Genomic DNA, 19674 nt, shown 5'->3' with positions numbered 1-19674 from the left:
TAAATTGAAGCCTTTTTTTTTTAACAAATCAAGCTACATCTTTAAATTTAACTTGTTAAATAAATGATTAAAGTTTATTGACATAATTATTTTCGTGTTGCAAAACTTGAGCTTATAAAAGTGTTTGATTTTCTCCACTTGGTTACACCCTTGTGCATCATTTGGAAATTGGAATGAGTGAAAGGAGAAGGAATGAAGGGACAAGGGAGGAAAAATCGTAAGATTTACTACCATTTACTTATTTGGTAGTGTTTTTTAAAAGGAAGGTATGATAAATAGTTTAAGGATGTCTATAATTCGTTAAAAATTATGGTATTAGACAAAATAAATATTTTTGTTTTTATGTTTGATTTGAAAAAAATTAGGAGATAACACAAATCAAATATATGAGGACACAACAAAATCTCTAATTTTTGTTACTTAAAAAATCATGAGACAACTTTTTGTAATCTAATGATAATGAAAATCTTTCGTATTATTTTATATATTATTCTAGAATAGAATTCTATTTCTATTAGAAAGAAAAACGAATATTAAAACAAAAACAAAGAAAAATAACTTTGTTATTTCAATTGTTATTTCAATTTCTTTAATTTTGAATTAATATAGAATAAAATAGAAAAAATATCTTCAACAACCACAAAAAGTATATTTATAGATTTGGCATCTAATTGAATTCTAGAAATATAAAATCTCCTTTATGAATTCTAAGAAACCAATTTACCATATTCCGATTTTAATTGATACTTAGTTTTTAGTCCGAAACTAATAATGTGAAATGTGAAGAACCTTCATTTTATACTATTACTATAAAAATGTACTATCAAAAAATTTTCTATCGGATTTTTGAATACATCGAGACAATCAATGAAGAAAGAAGAAAGAACTTATCTAGTCCTAGATTTCAATTGTGAAATTTCATTGCTCAAGTACAAATTATTAAAAAGACACATATATCTCTTTTCATATTTTTTTAATAACTGAAAAAAGTAGCAACTAACCAACATAATCATTTAAAAAATGAAACACCAAATTTTTTTATTCTCATCTCTTTTTTATTTATATATTTTGGTAAACTCTTTAAATTTGATATCTATTAGGATAATTAATATTAGGTATTTTAGTAAATTTTATATTATTTTATTTGTATTGTTTATTATTTGTCAAACAATACATAAGATAAAAAATTATCTTCTAACTTATGTTTTTGTCTTGACTTATTCTTCTTGTCCTATTCTTTTTATCCAGTTCAATACTATAATTTTAACAAATCAAATAAACTCTAAGTGGGATTCAATTTTTACAATCTTTTCAAAAGAGATGAAAGTTGCTATATATAAAATAACACATTTTAACATACTTTATTTTTTTATTAAAGATATTTATATCATTATACATATATTTTTTCTCTTCTCTTTCATTTTTTTCACAACCAAACTAGGAAAAAGAAATACGGTAATAACTTATATAATCAACTCACTTTCTATTCTTTTTTTTTTCTTTCTATTTTTTCCCTTTCACTTTCTTTCCTAAACTAAACATGCCATTAAAGAAAATGACTGCTTATTTTCTTCCTTGAAAGTAAACTATATATCATTCCATTGTTCGTCACTCTTGAGTATGCTGAGGTCTTGTGCCTGCACGAGGGGCATGAAGAGCAATGAAGTTTTTGTACCAAAATGCAGACATTCTTGGGGTTCTGTTGAGAGTTGCATAGTCCACATGATGAAGTCCAAACCTTATAGAGTATCCATCAGTCCACTCAAAGTTGTCAAGCAAGGACCACACAAAGTACCCTCTCACGTCTGCTCCTTTCCTGTAATTCATGTACAATTGAAGTAACAATTTCTTAACCAAAAGGGGTGATCTTGATCAAGGTATATATGGCTTTCTAATTAGTTATTTGCTAATATTTAAGACAAAAAATATGTGGAAGTTTGGTATGCATGTTTTGCAAACTAAGATGGGTATGACAACAACCTTATTGCTGTTGCCAAGGAATCCAAGTAACCACGCAAGTATTCCACTCTTTCGACATCATTGATGATTTCTTTAGTGGCATGGTTGGAATTCTCCCTCATCCCAATTCCTATATATGCAGGACAATACAATTAAAACCAATGAAGGGAGATTATAGAATAAATTATTATATGGTTTGAGAGCATCAAATTCAAATACATATGATTTTAGTCAATTTCCAGGTGACATGTAAAAGTCTTATTAACTATTTCTATTAAATTTAAAAACTCAACTAATTAAGTATCACATGGAGATTACTAACATGTAATAATAGAGTCGAGAGCTATTTTTACTCACCATTTTCGGTAATGAACATTGGTATGTTGTTGTACCTGTGCTTTAAGTAAGTCAGTATCTTCTCCATGCCTTGTGGGTGGACATACAACCAGTCAAGTGCAGTCTACATGCAATAACTCCCTATAGTTAAAATTATTTTCCAAATTGAACGTGCATGGTCCTCAATAATGAAAAGCTATATAAAGAGTTTCGTACCGGTTCTCCAATGCTGATACCATTCATTTGTGGCGATCTTAGAGTAAAACCTTCAGTCCTTGAAGACCCTCGTCCTTGTTCACACGCAGAGAAGATGCAGTCTTTGGCAAAGGCACTGGTGTAGTGGTTTACTCCAATGAAATCTAACCCGGACTTGAGTTTTTCCACGTCGTATCTTGAAAATGTTGGGAGGTCTTGTCCTAATATTTCATGCATTTCTGCTGGATACTCCCCTATGATAATTGGGTCCAAAAACCTGCATATATGTCACGGTCTTAGAAATTCTTTGAGAGGCCATCAACAACTCATCATCCAATAGCAAGAACTAATTAAAAGACTTAATTTACCAATTCATATAAAATGATTGAGCTCGCTCAGCAGCTAACTTGTCTTTCCAGGAGTTGCTGACAGGTTCAAACCATATAGCATTCATCACAACTCCAATTTTCCCTCCCTGTTTTTTCTGATATTCAAGTATAGTGCATTAATTAATATATAGTAGCACACCTTTCTCATAATATTGCAATTTTATTTTCTGTTTTTACTTTCTATTTACAAAGTTACAGCACTATTCTGAATCTGTTTGTGTTTTCAAAAATATATGTACCGGAAGAAAACCAAAAGAAAAGTTGTTTTCACTGTTTCTATATAAATAAATCTTTAAAAACATCAAATAGATTAAAAAATAATGTGACAACTTTGTAATAAAAAAAGTGGAAATAGAAAATAAAAACACAAATAAACACCTTCTAAACAATTTAAATACTTTATTTTTAAAGACAATTAATGTATTAATAACTAAACAAATTAAGTATACCATGAAACTATCTAACTATCTATTTCTCTCTCCCTCCCTCTATATTAGATATCAATTACTTTCAATTCTCTTATCCCTTGAGTGGTTTCTAAAAATAAAATATCATTCTCTTAACAACTTACATTCATCACATCAAATATAACATCTATATCTTTTTTCTTGATTTTCCTCCACCCTATAACACCAAAATGAGAGCGACCTCTATAATTTTTTCTTTTCAACGGATCAGCATAATGCACATCCTAAGAGCCCACTTGGCTGCAGTCAACTCAACCACGTAGGCTTAACCCCACAAAAAAGGTAAACCCAGCAGCATAGGTCCACTTTACCAAAAATGTGCAACCGCCAACCAACGCTGTCACAATTGATTCTTTTCCGTTTACTATCCATGGATTTTCCTTTCTTTTTTATATTTCTAGTTTTTAGTCTTGTATTTAGTATCAATGTATTTTAAATGTTTACTTTGTATAATAGGTTTATACTGTCTTCTAATAATAAATTATTGTTCGAATTACTTTAAAATAATTATTTTAAAAGTTAATTAATTTATTATATATATGATAAATGTGTAAAATTAAATAAAATTATTTTCAATAATTAAAACGTTCCGAAGGTATGAGAAAATAGTTGTTGGAAAAAATAAATTGATCGTTGGAAATCACTTTAATATACTAATTTATAATTTTCTCGATGTGTTTGTTTAAATTTTTATATAAGAAAAATATCTTTTAATTTATTCTTACATTATAAAAGTAAGACTGTTGCGCTCCTCACTATATTTTAGCTTATTTTGAAGTGTATTTCACACACTATTTTTACAATTAGCAAAACAAATTTCTTTCAATCATCTCAACTAGCCAAAAAAATGATCTGGAAGATTAATAATGATACTCTTATACAATTTTTTTTATATAATACTTAGTTTAAAATTTATATCCAAAATAATTTTGAATTAATTAATTAATTAAGTTACAATTGATCAAAGTATATCGATGTTTAATTAAGTTTGATAACAAAATTCATATCTTACCTGATATTTGGTTCGATATAGGTCAACGGCAACCGCATGGGATAAGAGAAGGTTAGAAGCTGCAATGAAAGGTTCCCTCTCTGAGTCCCCACCATAGCTGCAATTACCAAATGAACCAGAGCAACGAGAAGGTGGCCACATCCCTGTTCTATAACCACGAATAGTTGCAACGTTTGGTTCATTAAAGGTGACCCAGTATTTGACTCTGTCTCCAAAATTCTTGAAGCATATGTTTGCATAATACTTGAAATCCTCCCTAAAGATAAGAAAACTTTACATTTACCAAAATATTTGCGACCTTACTCTTAAATTATTGTATATTGTCATTGATATGGTGTACTTACTGGATTTCAGGACTTAGCCAACCTCCATATCTTTCCTCAAGTTCCAGAGGAATGTCATAATGTGACATTGTGACAAAAGGTTCTATTTCTGAAACCAAATCAGAAAAAAGAAGAAAAAAATGTAAAGTAAAATTATTCACACTAGTCAAGAGCCCGTTTGTTTAAACTAAAAAAAGATAATTATTTTTTAAAAAACATTTTTTTAAGAAACAAATATAGTTTATTACTTAAAAAATAAATTTATTTTTTTATGAAAATAAATTTAAACAAACATATTTAAAAGTGAAGAATTATTTATTTTTTTTAAAGATTTTTTTAATAAATAAGTTTAAGCAATTAAGGAGATGCAAAGCTGGGTTACACAAAATGACCTTTAGAGACAATTGTGTCAACTAGCTGGTTATAATAATCAATGCCAGCCCAGTTCACCTTGCCGAATCTACCCTCTGGATAATAAAATTTAAAACGTAAGAGTTAGACATAATAAAAGTAAATGCACTTTGTTATTTTCAAGGCTTTAATTTCACGATCAGTGTATCAGGTACTCTTTAATTTTGATCTTTTAATTCAATTGGATGAATTAAGTCCTCCACATACTATAATGTGTAATTTTGATCCTCTATTAATTATTGAATATATGATATATTTTTCTAATAAAACACTAAATGTTAATGTGTCAATTCACATAATAATTAATCTAATCTAATGTGACATAATCATATTTTTAATTTTTTTAAATCACAACAATAAAAAATAAAAAAATATAATTAAGTCATATCAATATCTGTTTTTTTATGCGACACTAATATGTGTTAATTAACAACACAATAATTGTTGTGTCATTATCATTACGAAAAAAATTCTATTAAATATTAAATAAAAGACCTATGCTAAAATCAAAATTATATAACCGTAATATTTAAAAGATGCCATTGGAATCAAGAGAGTAAAATTATAATATTGAATATCCAGTAATCAAACCAAATTTTTTAATAAGAAAACTTACTGGGCAAAATTCTGGCCCATGATAAAGAAAAGCGATAACTGTTGACTCCAATGTAATCCATAAGATCCACGTCCTCCTGTTTTTCGATTTGAATATCAATGAAATATAATTAGCTATATGACTAAAATTAAGACTAATCACACATTTAGATACCATTTGAATATCAATTTGAATTGTAAAACCAATAAGCACATATATTTCGACCAGACACGTTTCAAAACAGTTGCGGTTGAGATGTGTGTTCTTTGTCTTTGTCTATGCTGTCTTAATTATTTTTGGTGAATTATTGTCTACCCTGTGTTTATAATTATTATTACTGGTTTTGCAAATTGCAATGAATATTTTTTACGTGTTTATATACGTTTTCATTCATGATAATACGACGTTTCTTAAATTGTTATTTCGGGTCTATTTTATAAAAATTCTTTTGAATACTTTTCTATTTATTTATATAAAAACACTCTTAAGTAAGGATGTATTAATTAATTAAGTGAAAAAGGTTGGGGAAACTCAATAACTTTAAGAATTATTTTAAAAATATATAAATTATTGACAATTCTAATAGCATAAACTAAATTAACACACACACACATATATATATATATATATATATATATATATATAAAATTTAGACATTGATAGTTACTGAAAACGATAAAATTCTGGTTTAATTAATTTTTGGTAAGAAAATTTTAAAAAAATATAATTTTTTATCGAATATAATTTTTATCTAATAAAACTTAAAATATTCATAAACATTATGAATTTATATACTTAAACCATTAACAGAATAAGAATTTAATTTAAACATATTAACGATAGAGATATGTTACACGCATTTACTGTAATAATAAATTAATGAAAAAACTGTAGCTGTTGACTCCAAGGTCATCCATACGATCCGCATCTTCCTGTTTTTCAAGCTTAATCAGATGTTAAAAATTGAATCAAATGATTTCAAAACTGTCAAATCAATAAAAAAAATCGAAAATTGCTAAAACTAAAAATTTAAAAAATCATATATTTTTTTTTGGTTTGGTTGGATTTTAAGATGTTATTATAAAAAAAATAAATCAAATTTAATAAATCACATATTATAATTATATTATTTTTATTGTAGTAATTAGTATTAATTTTTATTAAATAATTAATTAATTTTTTTATTTTATAATTAAGATACATATTTTATTTTCATATATTAAAAAAAATATTAATAGTGTTAAATAAAGTGAGGTATAAATTATTGTTACCTTAAAAAAGATTGATAACATCATTTTATATTAATGTTAAATAGAAATAAAAATAATTGTTTTCAATTAAAACATATTAAAAAAATTCATAATTTTTTTAAAAATAATATAATATAATAATTATGTAAATTTAATCGATAAATTTTAAATTATAATAATATATTTAAAAAATAAAAACCATCCAATCGAACAAAATTAAACTATAAAAAAATTGTTTAATTTAATTCAGATAATAATTTAACACAAATCAAATTTTATGACATATTTATTTTATTTTATGTTTGATTTGAATGAATTTTTTTTATCTAAAAATTAAATCAAACTATCCAATAAACATCCTTAAATTTAATATCAATAGCTGTATTGCATCTGTATGACTAAAAGGTAAGACTAATTGAATTGAATTGTATAAATATGATAAAATTGTATTTTTTGTCTTTTTAATTTGTTTTTAATTTTGATTTTGGTCTCATTGATAAATTTTGTCCTCCTATTTTATACAATCATGCAATCTTCTTGCACTAGGAGACCAAGATTGTGTGATTGTAATTGAATTGAATTGTATAAATATGGTAAAATTGTATTTTTTGTTCTTTCAATTTGTTTTTAATTTTGATTTTGGTCTCCTTTTAAAATTATTGACAAATTTTGTCCTCCTATTTTATTAAATCATGCAATCTTGGTCTTCAGGATTAACGTCCAATTTTGCATTACGGGACCAAGATTGTGTGATTGTATAAAATAGGAGGACAAAATTTGTCAATAATTTTAAAAGGGAACCAAAATTAAAATTAAAGACAAATTAAAGGACCAAATTTATAATTTTACCTATATATTATAATCACATTTATTTCATATAATAGAAGTAATGTAAAAAATATTTTTAATGTATTTTATACAATAATTTAGTTTTAAAATATAAATTCTGTGACAGCACAGAAGACAATCATTGCAATCAGAGACAATGTTTCAAGATAGGTGCGAGTGGGGTACTGTTTTATTGGTCTTCATTAAGCTTTAGACGGTTTTCTTTCTGTCTTTTATAATCATTGGTTTTACACCTACTTCTTTCTAAAGTTTTTTTTTTCTTAACCCAACAATTTAAAAGAAATTGTGATTAATTTAAAGTTTAAAAAAAGTGAGTAAAATCTCACAAAAAAATTATTTTTGTCTTGAACTCAAATAATAAAAAAATATTAAACAACATTTTTTTGGTGTATAACATGATGAGTTTTCCTTAAAAAAAAACATTATGAGTTTACAAAGCTGAAATTGTTAATAGAATAAGAATTTGTTATATTTTACAAATTCTTCGACCCTGCCAAGCTATTCCCCAAGAACCCAAACTATTATTCTCACAAATGTACATATTCAAGGACATTAACAATGAAAACCGCTGAGGTTTAAGGGACTTGCAATTATTTTCAACCAGCTACATTGTTTAGCAAGAAAAATATAGACACAAAATATCATATGCATTTGTCTCTTTAATTTATTGGATAGTGCAACTGTTCAGAGTCTTAAGGAAATTTGGAGAAGCCTAATATGTAGGGCCCGAAGCTACTAAAAAAGCCATCTCCTATGTGTGTATGCGTTGTTATTGTTACAAGATAGGAAATATGATTAGAATTTGATATTTATCTTGTAATATATAAAAGACATGAATCTAAAGGCTAAACTAATCTTCTATACTTATCTAATGCAATTATTAGAGTAGAGTTAAGTATATACACATATATATAGCTAGATCACCCTAACTTTAGTAGCTTGTTTAGGTATGGTTCAAATTGAAATAAATTTAACATGCCAACATTGTCAAGTCAACCCGATATACAATAAAAAAGAAGGGGACTTTATTTTCTTAGTCTGTATCTGTCGTACATAACACAAAATTCAACTATGAACCTAGAATAAAAAAGTAAAATCAACTAAAAAATCGAATTTTAATAATTAATTATAAATTTCATAATATTTTCTCCCTTACAAAAAATATTAAATTTCCTAATATAATAAATCTATTAATAAAGTACACAAATAAAAAAGAAATAGAAGTTTGTCGGTTGACACGTAATCGCATGTCAACTTTGTTAATTAATCCGTATGTCATGTGAACTTGGTTGAAAAAAATTCACATTTAAGTAGATTGTGTATTTTAAGGCTTGCGGCTTGAGAAAAATTATGCAAGCAAATATCTGATTGTAAATTCATTAAAATTATATATTATCACAATTACGATGTATGAGTTGTGTGAAAAAAGGTGGGTTGAACTAACTATGCATCTATTTATTTAAATTTAAAATAAAAATTAATTTTACGAAGTTTGTATTACAAAATTATGTTTTAAAATTGTGAAAATATTTTAAAACTATATAATTATTATAAGTTTTTAAACACGTCCTTCCAAATGTGATTGAAAAGTACTATTTTTCTTTAATAAAGCGCTATCTTGATTTCCCTATCGAATCTTTTCCTACAGAAACAAGATGGGCTTGTTTAATTTGGCAGAAATAGAATTCATACCTGATAACGATGGTAATGATCAACAGCTACATCACCGTTAGTTCCATCCATTATAGTGCCTGAAATGTAAACGCACATGGTGAACCATAGCAACGAACTTTTTCTGAGGAAATAACAATCAGTATATTCATATATCAACTTCCTTTCTTTCTTTTTCTATCACGTTGCTTATTACCTTCATCAAATTTTTTTCTTCTATTTTTCTCCTCCCTACTCCTATTCACCACCATTTTTCTTAAGAAAATTATGGAGCACTATAAAGTAACATAGATGAATAAGAATCTGCACCTGGCTTATGAGTGAAAACATCCCAGTTATTTAGTCCCTTACCATCAGTCAAGTAAGCTCCTTCAAACTGCAAAACCATTCATGATTTGGCAAAGTAAGTACTTAATAACGAATATATGACTAGAAAAGAAGAAGAAGAAGAGAGAGAGAGAGAGAGAAATATAATCTTAATTTGATATTTAGTCATTGAAAATATAGTCTCGTATTATAGAGAAAAAGGTGCAAATAAGAACCTGATATGAAGAAGATGCAGTTCCAAAAAGAAAGTTGCTAGGAAATGGAGATGAACTTGAATTCTTTTTCACGGATAGAAAATCATCATCACACGATGCCAAGAAAATTGAGATGCAAAAGCTTAGTGCAAAGAGTGCATGATGTGCTAGGAGTGGAAGCTCCATGTTTTGTTTTGTGTGTGTTTGAGGGAGTCTTGGTAAAGTACTAGTTATATGTAAAAAAATTCATTATAGAAACAAAAATCAATACATTTGATAAGAAATAAATTTATATTTCATAATAATATAAATTTAATTTTAATTGATAATGTAAAAATCTTGTTAGTAAATTAATAATTTGTAAATACTTCTGAAAAACCTTTTAAATTTTGTGGTCTTTCTGAAACTCATCCTGGCCAGCTTTTTGAAATTCGATTCAACTATTTTTTTTTCATAAAAAAAACCATTATTAACAAATAGAAGATGTCCATGCATAGCCATAAAGTGAAATTGACACTTGATACTGACGAGAATCACTGGCCTTTTTAGTTAGGTGCTTTGATTTTATATCAATTAGGAGATGTGTAGACATTCTACTTTTTTTTTTTTTTCCGTAAATACTTTTTTTTTCTCTTATTTTTTTTAATCTATACTACTTTATAATTTAATTTCCAATATATATTATTTGTGATTTTCTCTCTCCTTTTTGTTTTTCTTTAATTTAAAATATTATAAAATATAAATATTATATTATATAATTTTTTAATTGGTTTAAAATTATTTATTTATTAAACTAAATTTTATAATTTTGTTTTTTAATTTTTTAAATAAAATGATATTATTAAATATAATTATTTTTATTTTTTTATTTAATTTACTTAACATATTTTTTAGGTGAATATTTTTATTTAAAATTTGAATTTTTTAATATAATTATTTTTAATATAATTATATTACTAAATATAATTAATTTATTTATGTCATTAGATTTAATTAAAAATGAGAAGACTTTTTATTTAACAACTTACTTATGAAAGAACATTATATATTTATCAATAAAATACAATTACACTTGACTAAGAAGAAAAAATTTAAGATGAAAATATGTTAGGACAATTGTTTGTTATGACCATGTTGTCGGCAAGTTTCACCTTTTGTTCTACTTCACTGTTCATTTTATTCTTTGTCCATGTAAGTAGAAATGCAGGTTAAATTAAATAATAAATAAGTAATTTTAAAATAAATTAAAAAAATTATATAATATAATATTTATATTTTATAATATTTTAAATTAAAAAAATAAAAAGGAGAGAGAAAGTCTCAAATAGTGTATATTAGGAATTAAATTATAAAGTAGTGTAAATTGAGAAAAAATAAGAAAGAGAAGATGTATTTACGAAAAAAACCGACATTCTACCCTTAAATTATTACTTAGTTTCCTTAAAAAAATTATTAATTAGTGGGTTGCTAGTGTTTTATTTTCTCAATAATTTTTAATATTTTTTTGTTTGAAACCAATTAATGAAAATATATGGAGGGATAAATTGATGAAAACCAATATATGAAGGAAAGAAAAAGGTAACTATTTTAATATTTCCATGGTTTACACTATTCCTTCCATTTATATATGTTTTTTTATTAGGGATATTTTATATTTATGTCATTATATATATATATATATATATATATATATATATATATATATATATATATATGTAAAACTAAAACTAAGATATATTTTATCGTATCTTTTAAATAAAAATAGTATAATATTTCAAAGAGCATAAGACACTGAAACTTAACTTAGGATTGAAATACACTGTCTATTAAAACTTAAAACAACCCTTCAAAATTAGTTTTTGGCCAAGACCAGTGGAACAAGAAAGTTATGATTTTCCGTCAGAAAATATAAAAGACAAGTTATATGAAAACCTCTAATCAAGGACTAATTTTTTAAAAAAGTTTTTTTTTAACTAACGAGAAGACCAATAACATGACAATTTTATTGGTTAAAAACTAACAACATCAAAATCAAAATCCCGTAAAATTTAAAGGTACCGTAGAAACTCTCATTTTATTTTTTCACTTAATGGAAACTAATTTCCATAATATGAAAAAGCTACCTTTCATAAACTGGTTTCGGCAATGTAATTTATATTTTATATAAAAACTAGTTTATTGTAAAAAAAAAAAAAACTAAGCTATGTAAACTAATTTCTGTGAAGGTATTTTTGAAAAAAAATTACAAGTCAGAAAATAGACAATGCAAAAAATAAAGGTGAGTTTGTTTAAACTTTTTCTTTTAAAATAAGTACTTTTTATATAAGTGTTTATTAAGAAACACATAGGATTTTCTTCTTAAAATAAGTAAAAAATATTTTTTAAGTAAAAATAATTTAGACAAATACACTAAAAAAAAAATCTATTTATTTTATTAAAAGAAACGTTTATTTTAATAAATAAATTTAAATAAACTCATCCTAAAAAAGATTGTGAATAGCATCACCTTTAACGAATAGTCAGTTAGTCACGATATTGGTCTAATTGAACATTGACCAAAGTCACCAAACAATGTTGGACTGTCTAATAATCAATATTGAGCTTTCAAGTTAGTCTGCACAATAATAAGTAACAAACCAATAAAATAATAAGTACTGATTTACATGACTTTACAACGATTTTTTTTTTCGAGAATTGATATACCTACATCCTAAAGATCAAGTACGGCTTAGTGCATTCCATTCTTCTAAAGCTAATTTACACAGATCGAAACGTGATTAGAAATGCTCCTGCTATGGCCCAAAAGAAATAAACTTAAATTCCTATTGACAACAAAACTAGCTAATTAATGCCGTAGTCCTCATTAGTGACACTTTGAGCTCCAGCCATGAGTCATTGTTCGCGTGTGTTACTTAACAGCTTCAAAATTATCACCTTACTGTTTAGCCTGTTCACACAATCAATGGAAATTTGTCAGTTGTGTTCTATCTATATATATGATTATGTGTCATGTATTCATGTATCACTAATTGAGTAGTGTTTTAATAATAGAAAACCGTAGAAAAAAAACTAAACATTTATAATACGGCCACTCACACTTTGCAAACCATTAGTTGTGATTTCTGTTGTTCATGGATACAATTTAAAATTTTCTTTGGAATATTCAAGAGAGAAAAACACAATATTACAACTTGTGAGTTTTCTTTGGGTCTGTAAAAATGTAACAATGCCTAATTTATGTGAAGAGGTACATTCAACAAATTGAACTATATTAGGGGCTGTTGCACGCCTTAGTATGACTTATTTGACTTTGTTTGCACTGATTAAATGCTTCAAAATCCAGCACTTTTTAAAGAATAGTGTATATGGAGGTTCTATAATCCTTTCTCTTAATGTACTTGATATAAATATAGATATAGATAGAAAAAGCAAACAAAAAACAATAATTTCTGTGCACAAAGCTTGTTGTCCCTTAGGATTCTCACTTAGGAATCTCGGAGTACAAAAAACAAACTCAATTTAGAAGGAGACGACAATGCACCTGTGAATAGAGGAAGGTGCCAAGAATTGCAATGGCAGCACCAAGAGCATTGATGGGCTGAACAGGCGTGTGAAAGATAAGGATGGAAGAGACAATGACCGAAATCCTCTTCATTGTGTTTCCAATGCTGAATGTTAAGGGAGAAATCTGATCAAGAGACATGTATGAGACTTGATTGTACAAGTGGTAGAAGACACTCTGGGCAGCTACCCACCTGTAAACATCAAAATCCATTAGTTAACAACATTTTATAAAGGGAGACATAAGGTTGGGTGGGTGGTTAAGGAAGAAGGAAAAGAAAAAAAGACTGAATTTACTCCTCCCTGTTAATGAAAATTAACAAAACTAACATCTCACATCTGCCAATAAAAAAAATTCATAAAGAGGATACACGAAGTTAATTTGGCCAGCAACATGAAATAAAAAGTACAAAAATAAGAAATCATGTTGAACTAATTCAAAAACTAACAGCAAAAAATTACAAATACAAATACAAATTGTGCTTACCATACAAAATTGGGACCAATCTGAGACACAGCTGTTTGCCAGCCTGCAATCCAAACCTTGGGGCCCTCAACAGCAATGGCAAAAGGTGTGAGAATTAGTAGTGACATTATGGAAAGACAAGCATAGTAGTTCATTCCACTAACAGACATTCCCTTCATCCCTTTCTTTGAGAATATATTGCGGAAGACGAATGCCAAATTTGATATCATAGCCCCCATAAAGCCTGAAACATCAAGTGTTCTCTCTATTTAGAATATTGAACCACCAAAAATATATATACACAAATGATAAATTCTACATCGTATTAAAAATGTCTACAGTATGAGAAATCTCATCTAAACCTTGTTTTTTTTTTTTTCAGCAAATAGTCTTACCAATCATATTGAAATTGAGCTCAGTCACTGCAGCTAATGCACAACCACCAATAATTGGCAGCAGTGACAGATATACCGGCATTGGGAATGCTTCTCCGAGCAAGAACCTTGACACAAGAACACTGAAAGCTGGCTCTCCACTCTTGATGATGTGAGTGAATGAAACAGCAACCTTGGACATGCTCACAGTTGCAGCAACATGCCCAATTGTGTGTGCCACCGCAACCTGCACAATAAAATTTGAAATTTCTCAAGTGAGTACTACTCAATCAACCTTTCCTTACTTCAAACTCACTCACACCATTTGACCACCATAAATGCATTGCTTTATTGAATTCTCTCAAGTAATTTTCCTATCTCTATTTTCATATAAACCTTTCCAAAATTTATGTATGACGATCAAGGCTTCGAAAAACGGTCTGCAACTACAACATCATGAAGAAATTATTGTATGATTCAAGTCCACCACTTATCTATAGTTCTAACCGATCACCATGTGATACATAGTTGAGTTTTTCAATTTACAAGAAAGAGTTAATAAAACTCGGTTAAGTATCACATGGAGATTTGCGGATCACATTGCGACCAAATCTGCTGCCACATCAGCTGTATTTGTCTTGTTTGCAACTTTTCATAATATCAAGAATTGCAACGAAACTACAATTACAATGATGGCAATTTAAAACCCTGATTCATTCATGACATTAATTAGGAAAACGACAAAAATACAAAAAAAAGAAGAAAGGAATTTCTTACAGGAAACAAGGCCTTCCAGAAGTCCAAGTTAACTTTTGGGACCTCAGCAACCCTGGTGGCCCAGGAGACTAACATCATGAGGGAGCCAGCAGCAAGGGACAAAGTGGAGGTGAGCCATGGGTAAGGAAAAGCATTCAAAACCTTCTTGTTGTAAATGTTGAACACCACATTCAAAGCCCACCATGTAGCAAAATACAGCCCAATCTTGAACCTCTGCGCCGCCTCTTCGCCCGGCAGCTCAATGTTAATCTCCAGAGGCCGTGACCTATCGGCTTCATAGGCCTGGCACTCAGTCTCCCTCCTTCTCTTCACCAATGCCAAGTTCTCAGTGGATGAAAGGTAGAGCGGTTTCTGTGAACACAACTGAGAGAGACCCGTGTTTTGTTCAACGTTGTTAATGGTTGGTAACGTGACAAGTTGTGGCCTTGCAATGGGAATCTTTCTGTTTGAGAAAGCGGAACATGTGAGAGATGAGGCTGTGCACTTCATTGAAGAGATCATGGTGGCTTCTTGGCTTATTATTTGAACGTGTAACAAAATGGAGCTGAATTTGTGGGAGAAAAGAAAGATGGGTGCTATAAATTGAGGTGTGTTTGTGTTGTCTACTTAGAGAATATCAGACTTCACAATGTAGAAGAGATTAACGATTGTTTTGAGGAAGAGAGTGGAGGGTTGGTGGGAAAATGGTAGAGTTGGAAACGGTTTTTCCTAGGTGAGGAAGAGATGCTAGACTTGGACATTATATATAGGACAAGGAGGATATGCTTTGTAACAACTAATTAACCACGTAGATTAGCACACCCAAAAAAAAAAACAACAAAATAACCGCGTAGATTTTAACTGAAGAAAAATCTTATAAGAGTGTTTTTCTTTTTTTGTTGCAAGATTTTTTAGTAGCATATTCTCTACGATAACTAGTTGGTTTTTAACGGCTTTTTTCTCTAAACTAGGTAGGTTTTGAAAATAAATTATAAAGAAGGTAGTTATAAGTATACTTAATGCAAAAATATTTTTTTTTATATTAATTATATATATAGATGATGTAAAAAGTTAAAAAATGACTAAAACTTAGGAGTGTCACTCAAAAGTAATTCGTCGCCATGCTATAAAATAAATGGGCATAACAAACAACCCTACCATGTAAATTGTTCTCACATTAAACCTTTTGGGTAAATTGTTTTTGTTTTACCCATTTTAGCAAAAGAAAGTCATTTTTAATGATGCTGGCATGCAGGACACACTCTATAGTAACCACTAAAGCTATGCTTGGCTTGTTGGTGGGAGAGCTCCAAACTCAATTTGGAGAAAAAAAAAACGAATTTAATATTATGTTTGATTTTTCTATAAAAGTATGTTTGGGGCTAAAGTTTAACCTCAAAACTTAATTTGAGAAAAATAACTATTAAGATACTTTTGTAAACTCTGTTTGCAAACTTTATTTAAGTTTGTAAACTCTAATTACTAATTAATTAACAACTTTAGTTCATTTTTATTCTTCAAATTAATGATTTTTTTACTTAAAATAAATTTGTTCAACATTTTTTTCCTGTCCTCGTATTTGGAGAGGATAGTTACCGTAATGTAATGTAGTAATGTTATTCATTTCTATATTTTTGTCCTTCCATCACACAAATTTAACAACTGTACGGGTGTGTTTAAATAAGTATTTATAAAATTAATTTTGATATGGTGATTTTTGTTTCAACGGTTTTATCATAAATATAAGTTAATAATAAAATTTAGTATAATTATTTTATGAAACACAAAAAGTTACCTAAAGTTAATATAATTCAAAATCAATTTTAAATTTAAAATAGATAAAAAAAAATCCAGTTCAATTGATTGAGTAAGATGCTCAATTCTTACAAATAAAAGATAATAATTCGAAATCAATTTCTTAAGATAAAATTAAATATGTAAACATTTAACTAAAATCATGTTACATGGAATTTCAAAATGATTTTAAATTACCTAAAATAAATCCAACAGACACTAGACAAATAAGATGTTAAAATAAAATAAAATATTCTCATAACATACGGTTATGAGACTAATTCCTTAACGGGTAGAGATTACAAAGTCTCTTCAATAAAGTCATATATGTTTATTTACTAAATATGTTGGACCTTATTGGTAATAAAATAAAGTAGTGTATTGAATCTTCCCAAAATGAATAGAGAAGTAAAGAAGAGAGAAAAATCAAGACAAAACTTTTAAGATTAATAAAAAAAGTTATCTTGTATACATGCCATATAAAATAAAGTATTTTAGATATTTGTGGCATATGCTTTTTTCTTTGTTTTATTTTTAACTAAATAACTTAATAGTTTGTTATTTTTTCAAAGAGTTTAATGTTTCCTTAACAATAAGCTCGTTGTTTTGCTTTTGTTCTTTTTTGTTTTCATTAAATCAAATTCTGAGAGTCAAGTACATAATTTTCTATACAACAAATTTTTTATACGCGAATAGCGTACGCATTTTTTAAAAAACTGTTTTTGAAAAAAATGATTTCTTTTAAATAATTTTAATCTTTAAATAACTTAACATGATTAATTTGATAGCAAAGTTCAAAAGAGAATAATGATAAAGTAATCTGATAAGATGTGTGCACACCAAATATAAATATTTCATTATTATTATTGGTGAATTATAGATGAAGGAACGGTTAGAAAGAAAGAGAAAAAATTGATGATATTTATTTATTTTTCCTTTTGCGTTGGACCCTACAGAAACTGATCTCTGCCTGCATGATTAGAATTGGGACAACAATAATTCTGCTCAACCTTTAGCTCCTACCCATTGTGAACCGCTAATTCCATCGAAATCTGTGCCTAAACGACAAACCTCAAGAATCCATCGATTGAGGGCTGAAAACAAAAATCTTAAAAATCTAAACGAGAAAGACAGATACCCCTGGTGGTGGTGTTTGATCACAACGCATGACATGTGCACAACTTGTCACATGTTTAGCACATGATGACGCTGATTACCAATGTTTTGCTCACGGTAAATATTTTCTCGTGCCATAACTCCAATTTGATTTTTGTTGGGGTGTTCATGATGAGGTTGATTTTTTGTGGGGGGATTTTTTAAGTCATTATTGAGGCTAGACTAGTATTAATTGGAGTGCATACTACGTATGGGTTCGGTCTGATTGAAAGGAACATGGTTTTGTGTCTGTATTGTAATCACAGCTCTTGCATTTTGGAAGTATGCTCGAAGGCCAATTTGAGTTTGTATCAAATTGAATTCTGACCGTTCAGAACCACCCAGAGGCCTTCCCCTTCTGGTTTGGTACCTTAGGCTCCTGTCTAGTGTCTCTCGACATTTTAGAAAGATTACTATTCTAATAATATTTTGTACTAGTTCTAATCAATTTAGACCAGTTCTGAAAAATGTTAAGGTTTAATTATCCTGTAAGTTCTGAACTTTTACCAATTTTTTTAATTAGATCATCTAACTTTTTGTTTTTGAGTCCATTGGTTCTTTAAACTAAACTTGTATTTGTTTTTTTATTAAGTCCATCGAGACCTAATTAAAAAACAAATAGTTGAAGAATCCAAATATTTAAAAATGATAAATAGTTTAGGGGTCTAATTAAAAAATTATCAACATAGGCCGATATTTTCACTTCTGTAAGTTGTGATTATTCTCACTTTTGCTGGTTATTTAAACTCGGTATTCTTAGGTTATTCAACCAATCTAAAACTTGTAAGGATAGAAAATAACAGAGATTCGTGGATTTTTAATTACGTTCCTAAATTATTTGTCATTCGTAAATAAAAATACTTTATAGAACTCCAAAAATTTAGTGGATGAGAAGTAAATAAAGATAAATAGGGGATATAACTACAAAAAATTAATAGTTCTAGGAGATGAACTAGTCACATCTCATAAAATTATATTAAAATTATGCCATTCACATGACTTATAAAATGCTCTATGAATAAATTTTTTCACTCTTTGATTTTTATCCTATATATGTTAGATCCATTATTATAACCGTGACTTCTTATATCGACATATCAGGTTAGCATGAGGACACTACGACTATTTTGGTAAGTCAAGCCATTGTGTTTGGTTTCATATTTTGTCCTCTTTTAATAATATATGCGGGGAGGAAGAATAAATGAATAACTAATTCTCTTATGAAGTGTTAGGGATGGTTATAAACTTATAATGTGCTCCAATTTGATGTTACTACGTTTGCGTGAGACCAAGCGAAAGATGTGTGCATTTGTGTGTTAACTTTTTAAAATTAGTATAAAATATGTTAATAATGTTAAAAAAACTTAACTAACTAAAAAAACTTGGAAGTACCAAAATTGCATCCGTTTAAATTAAAAGAATAAAAAGTGCAATTACGTTTTAATATTATTTTTTTTCGTTTTAATTTTTTACACTATTCAAATGACATTGACCTTATTACCTAAATTATAGGATGCTTTTTTGATAGGCAAAGTTCCAATTCATTTGATAACTCAAAACTTCAGTTTTGCTAGGTTTTTATTTTAAAGA

General features: G+C 27.9%; 1 protein-coding gene across 1 annotated transcript; it reads right to left on the bottom strand.

Moving 5' to 3' along the window:
• Nucleotides 1-1349: 1349 nt before the first annotated feature.
• Nucleotides 1350-15890, bottom strand: LOC100790658 (beta-glucosidase 46). Its single transcript, XM_041010103.1, has 16 exons — nucleotides 15157-15890; nucleotides 14401-14626; nucleotides 14027-14249; nucleotides 13520-13733; nucleotides 10000-10215; nucleotides 9767-9833; nucleotides 9479-9537; nucleotides 5709-5784; nucleotides 5074-5148; nucleotides 4703-4790; nucleotides 4359-4614; nucleotides 2859-2974; nucleotides 2512-2767; nucleotides 2317-2419; nucleotides 1981-2089; nucleotides 1350-1816 (listed from the first exon to the last, which is right to left on the bottom strand). Exons 1-16 carry the CDS (start codon nucleotides 15655-15657, stop codon nucleotides 1609-1611), a joined length of 2793 nt encoding a protein of 930 aa, XP_040866037.1. The 5' UTR covers nucleotides 15658-15890; the 3' UTR covers nucleotides 1350-1608.
• Between the last annotated feature and the right edge of the window lie 3784 nt (nucleotides 15891-19674).

Source organism: Glycine max, chromosome 15 (assembly GCF_000004515.6).
Source record: "Glycine max cultivar Williams 82 chromosome 15, Glycine_max_v4.0, whole genome shotgun sequence".
In the NCBI taxonomy this organism is placed as follows: Eukaryota; Viridiplantae; Streptophyta; class Magnoliopsida; order Fabales; family Fabaceae; genus Glycine; species Glycine max.
The sequence above is the reverse complement of the archived record's forward strand: the minus strand, read 5'-3'. Positions and strand labels throughout refer to the sequence as shown.

Excerpts from the sequence above, each read along its gene's own strand:
- LOC100790658 (XM_041010103.1), bottom strand. The coding sequence starts at position 15,657 with ATGATCTCTTCAATGAAGTGCACAGCCTCATCTCTCACATGTTCCGCT. Across the intron at positions 9,834-9,999 it reads CTGCATCTTCTTCATATCAG|TTTGAAGGAGCTTACTTGAC; the intron begins GTTCTTATTTGC and ends ATGGTTTTGCAG. Across the intron at positions 4,615-4,702 it reads TGGCTAAGTCCTGAAATCCA|GGAGGATTTCAAGTATTATG; the intron begins GTAAGTACACCA and ends TCTTATCTTTAG.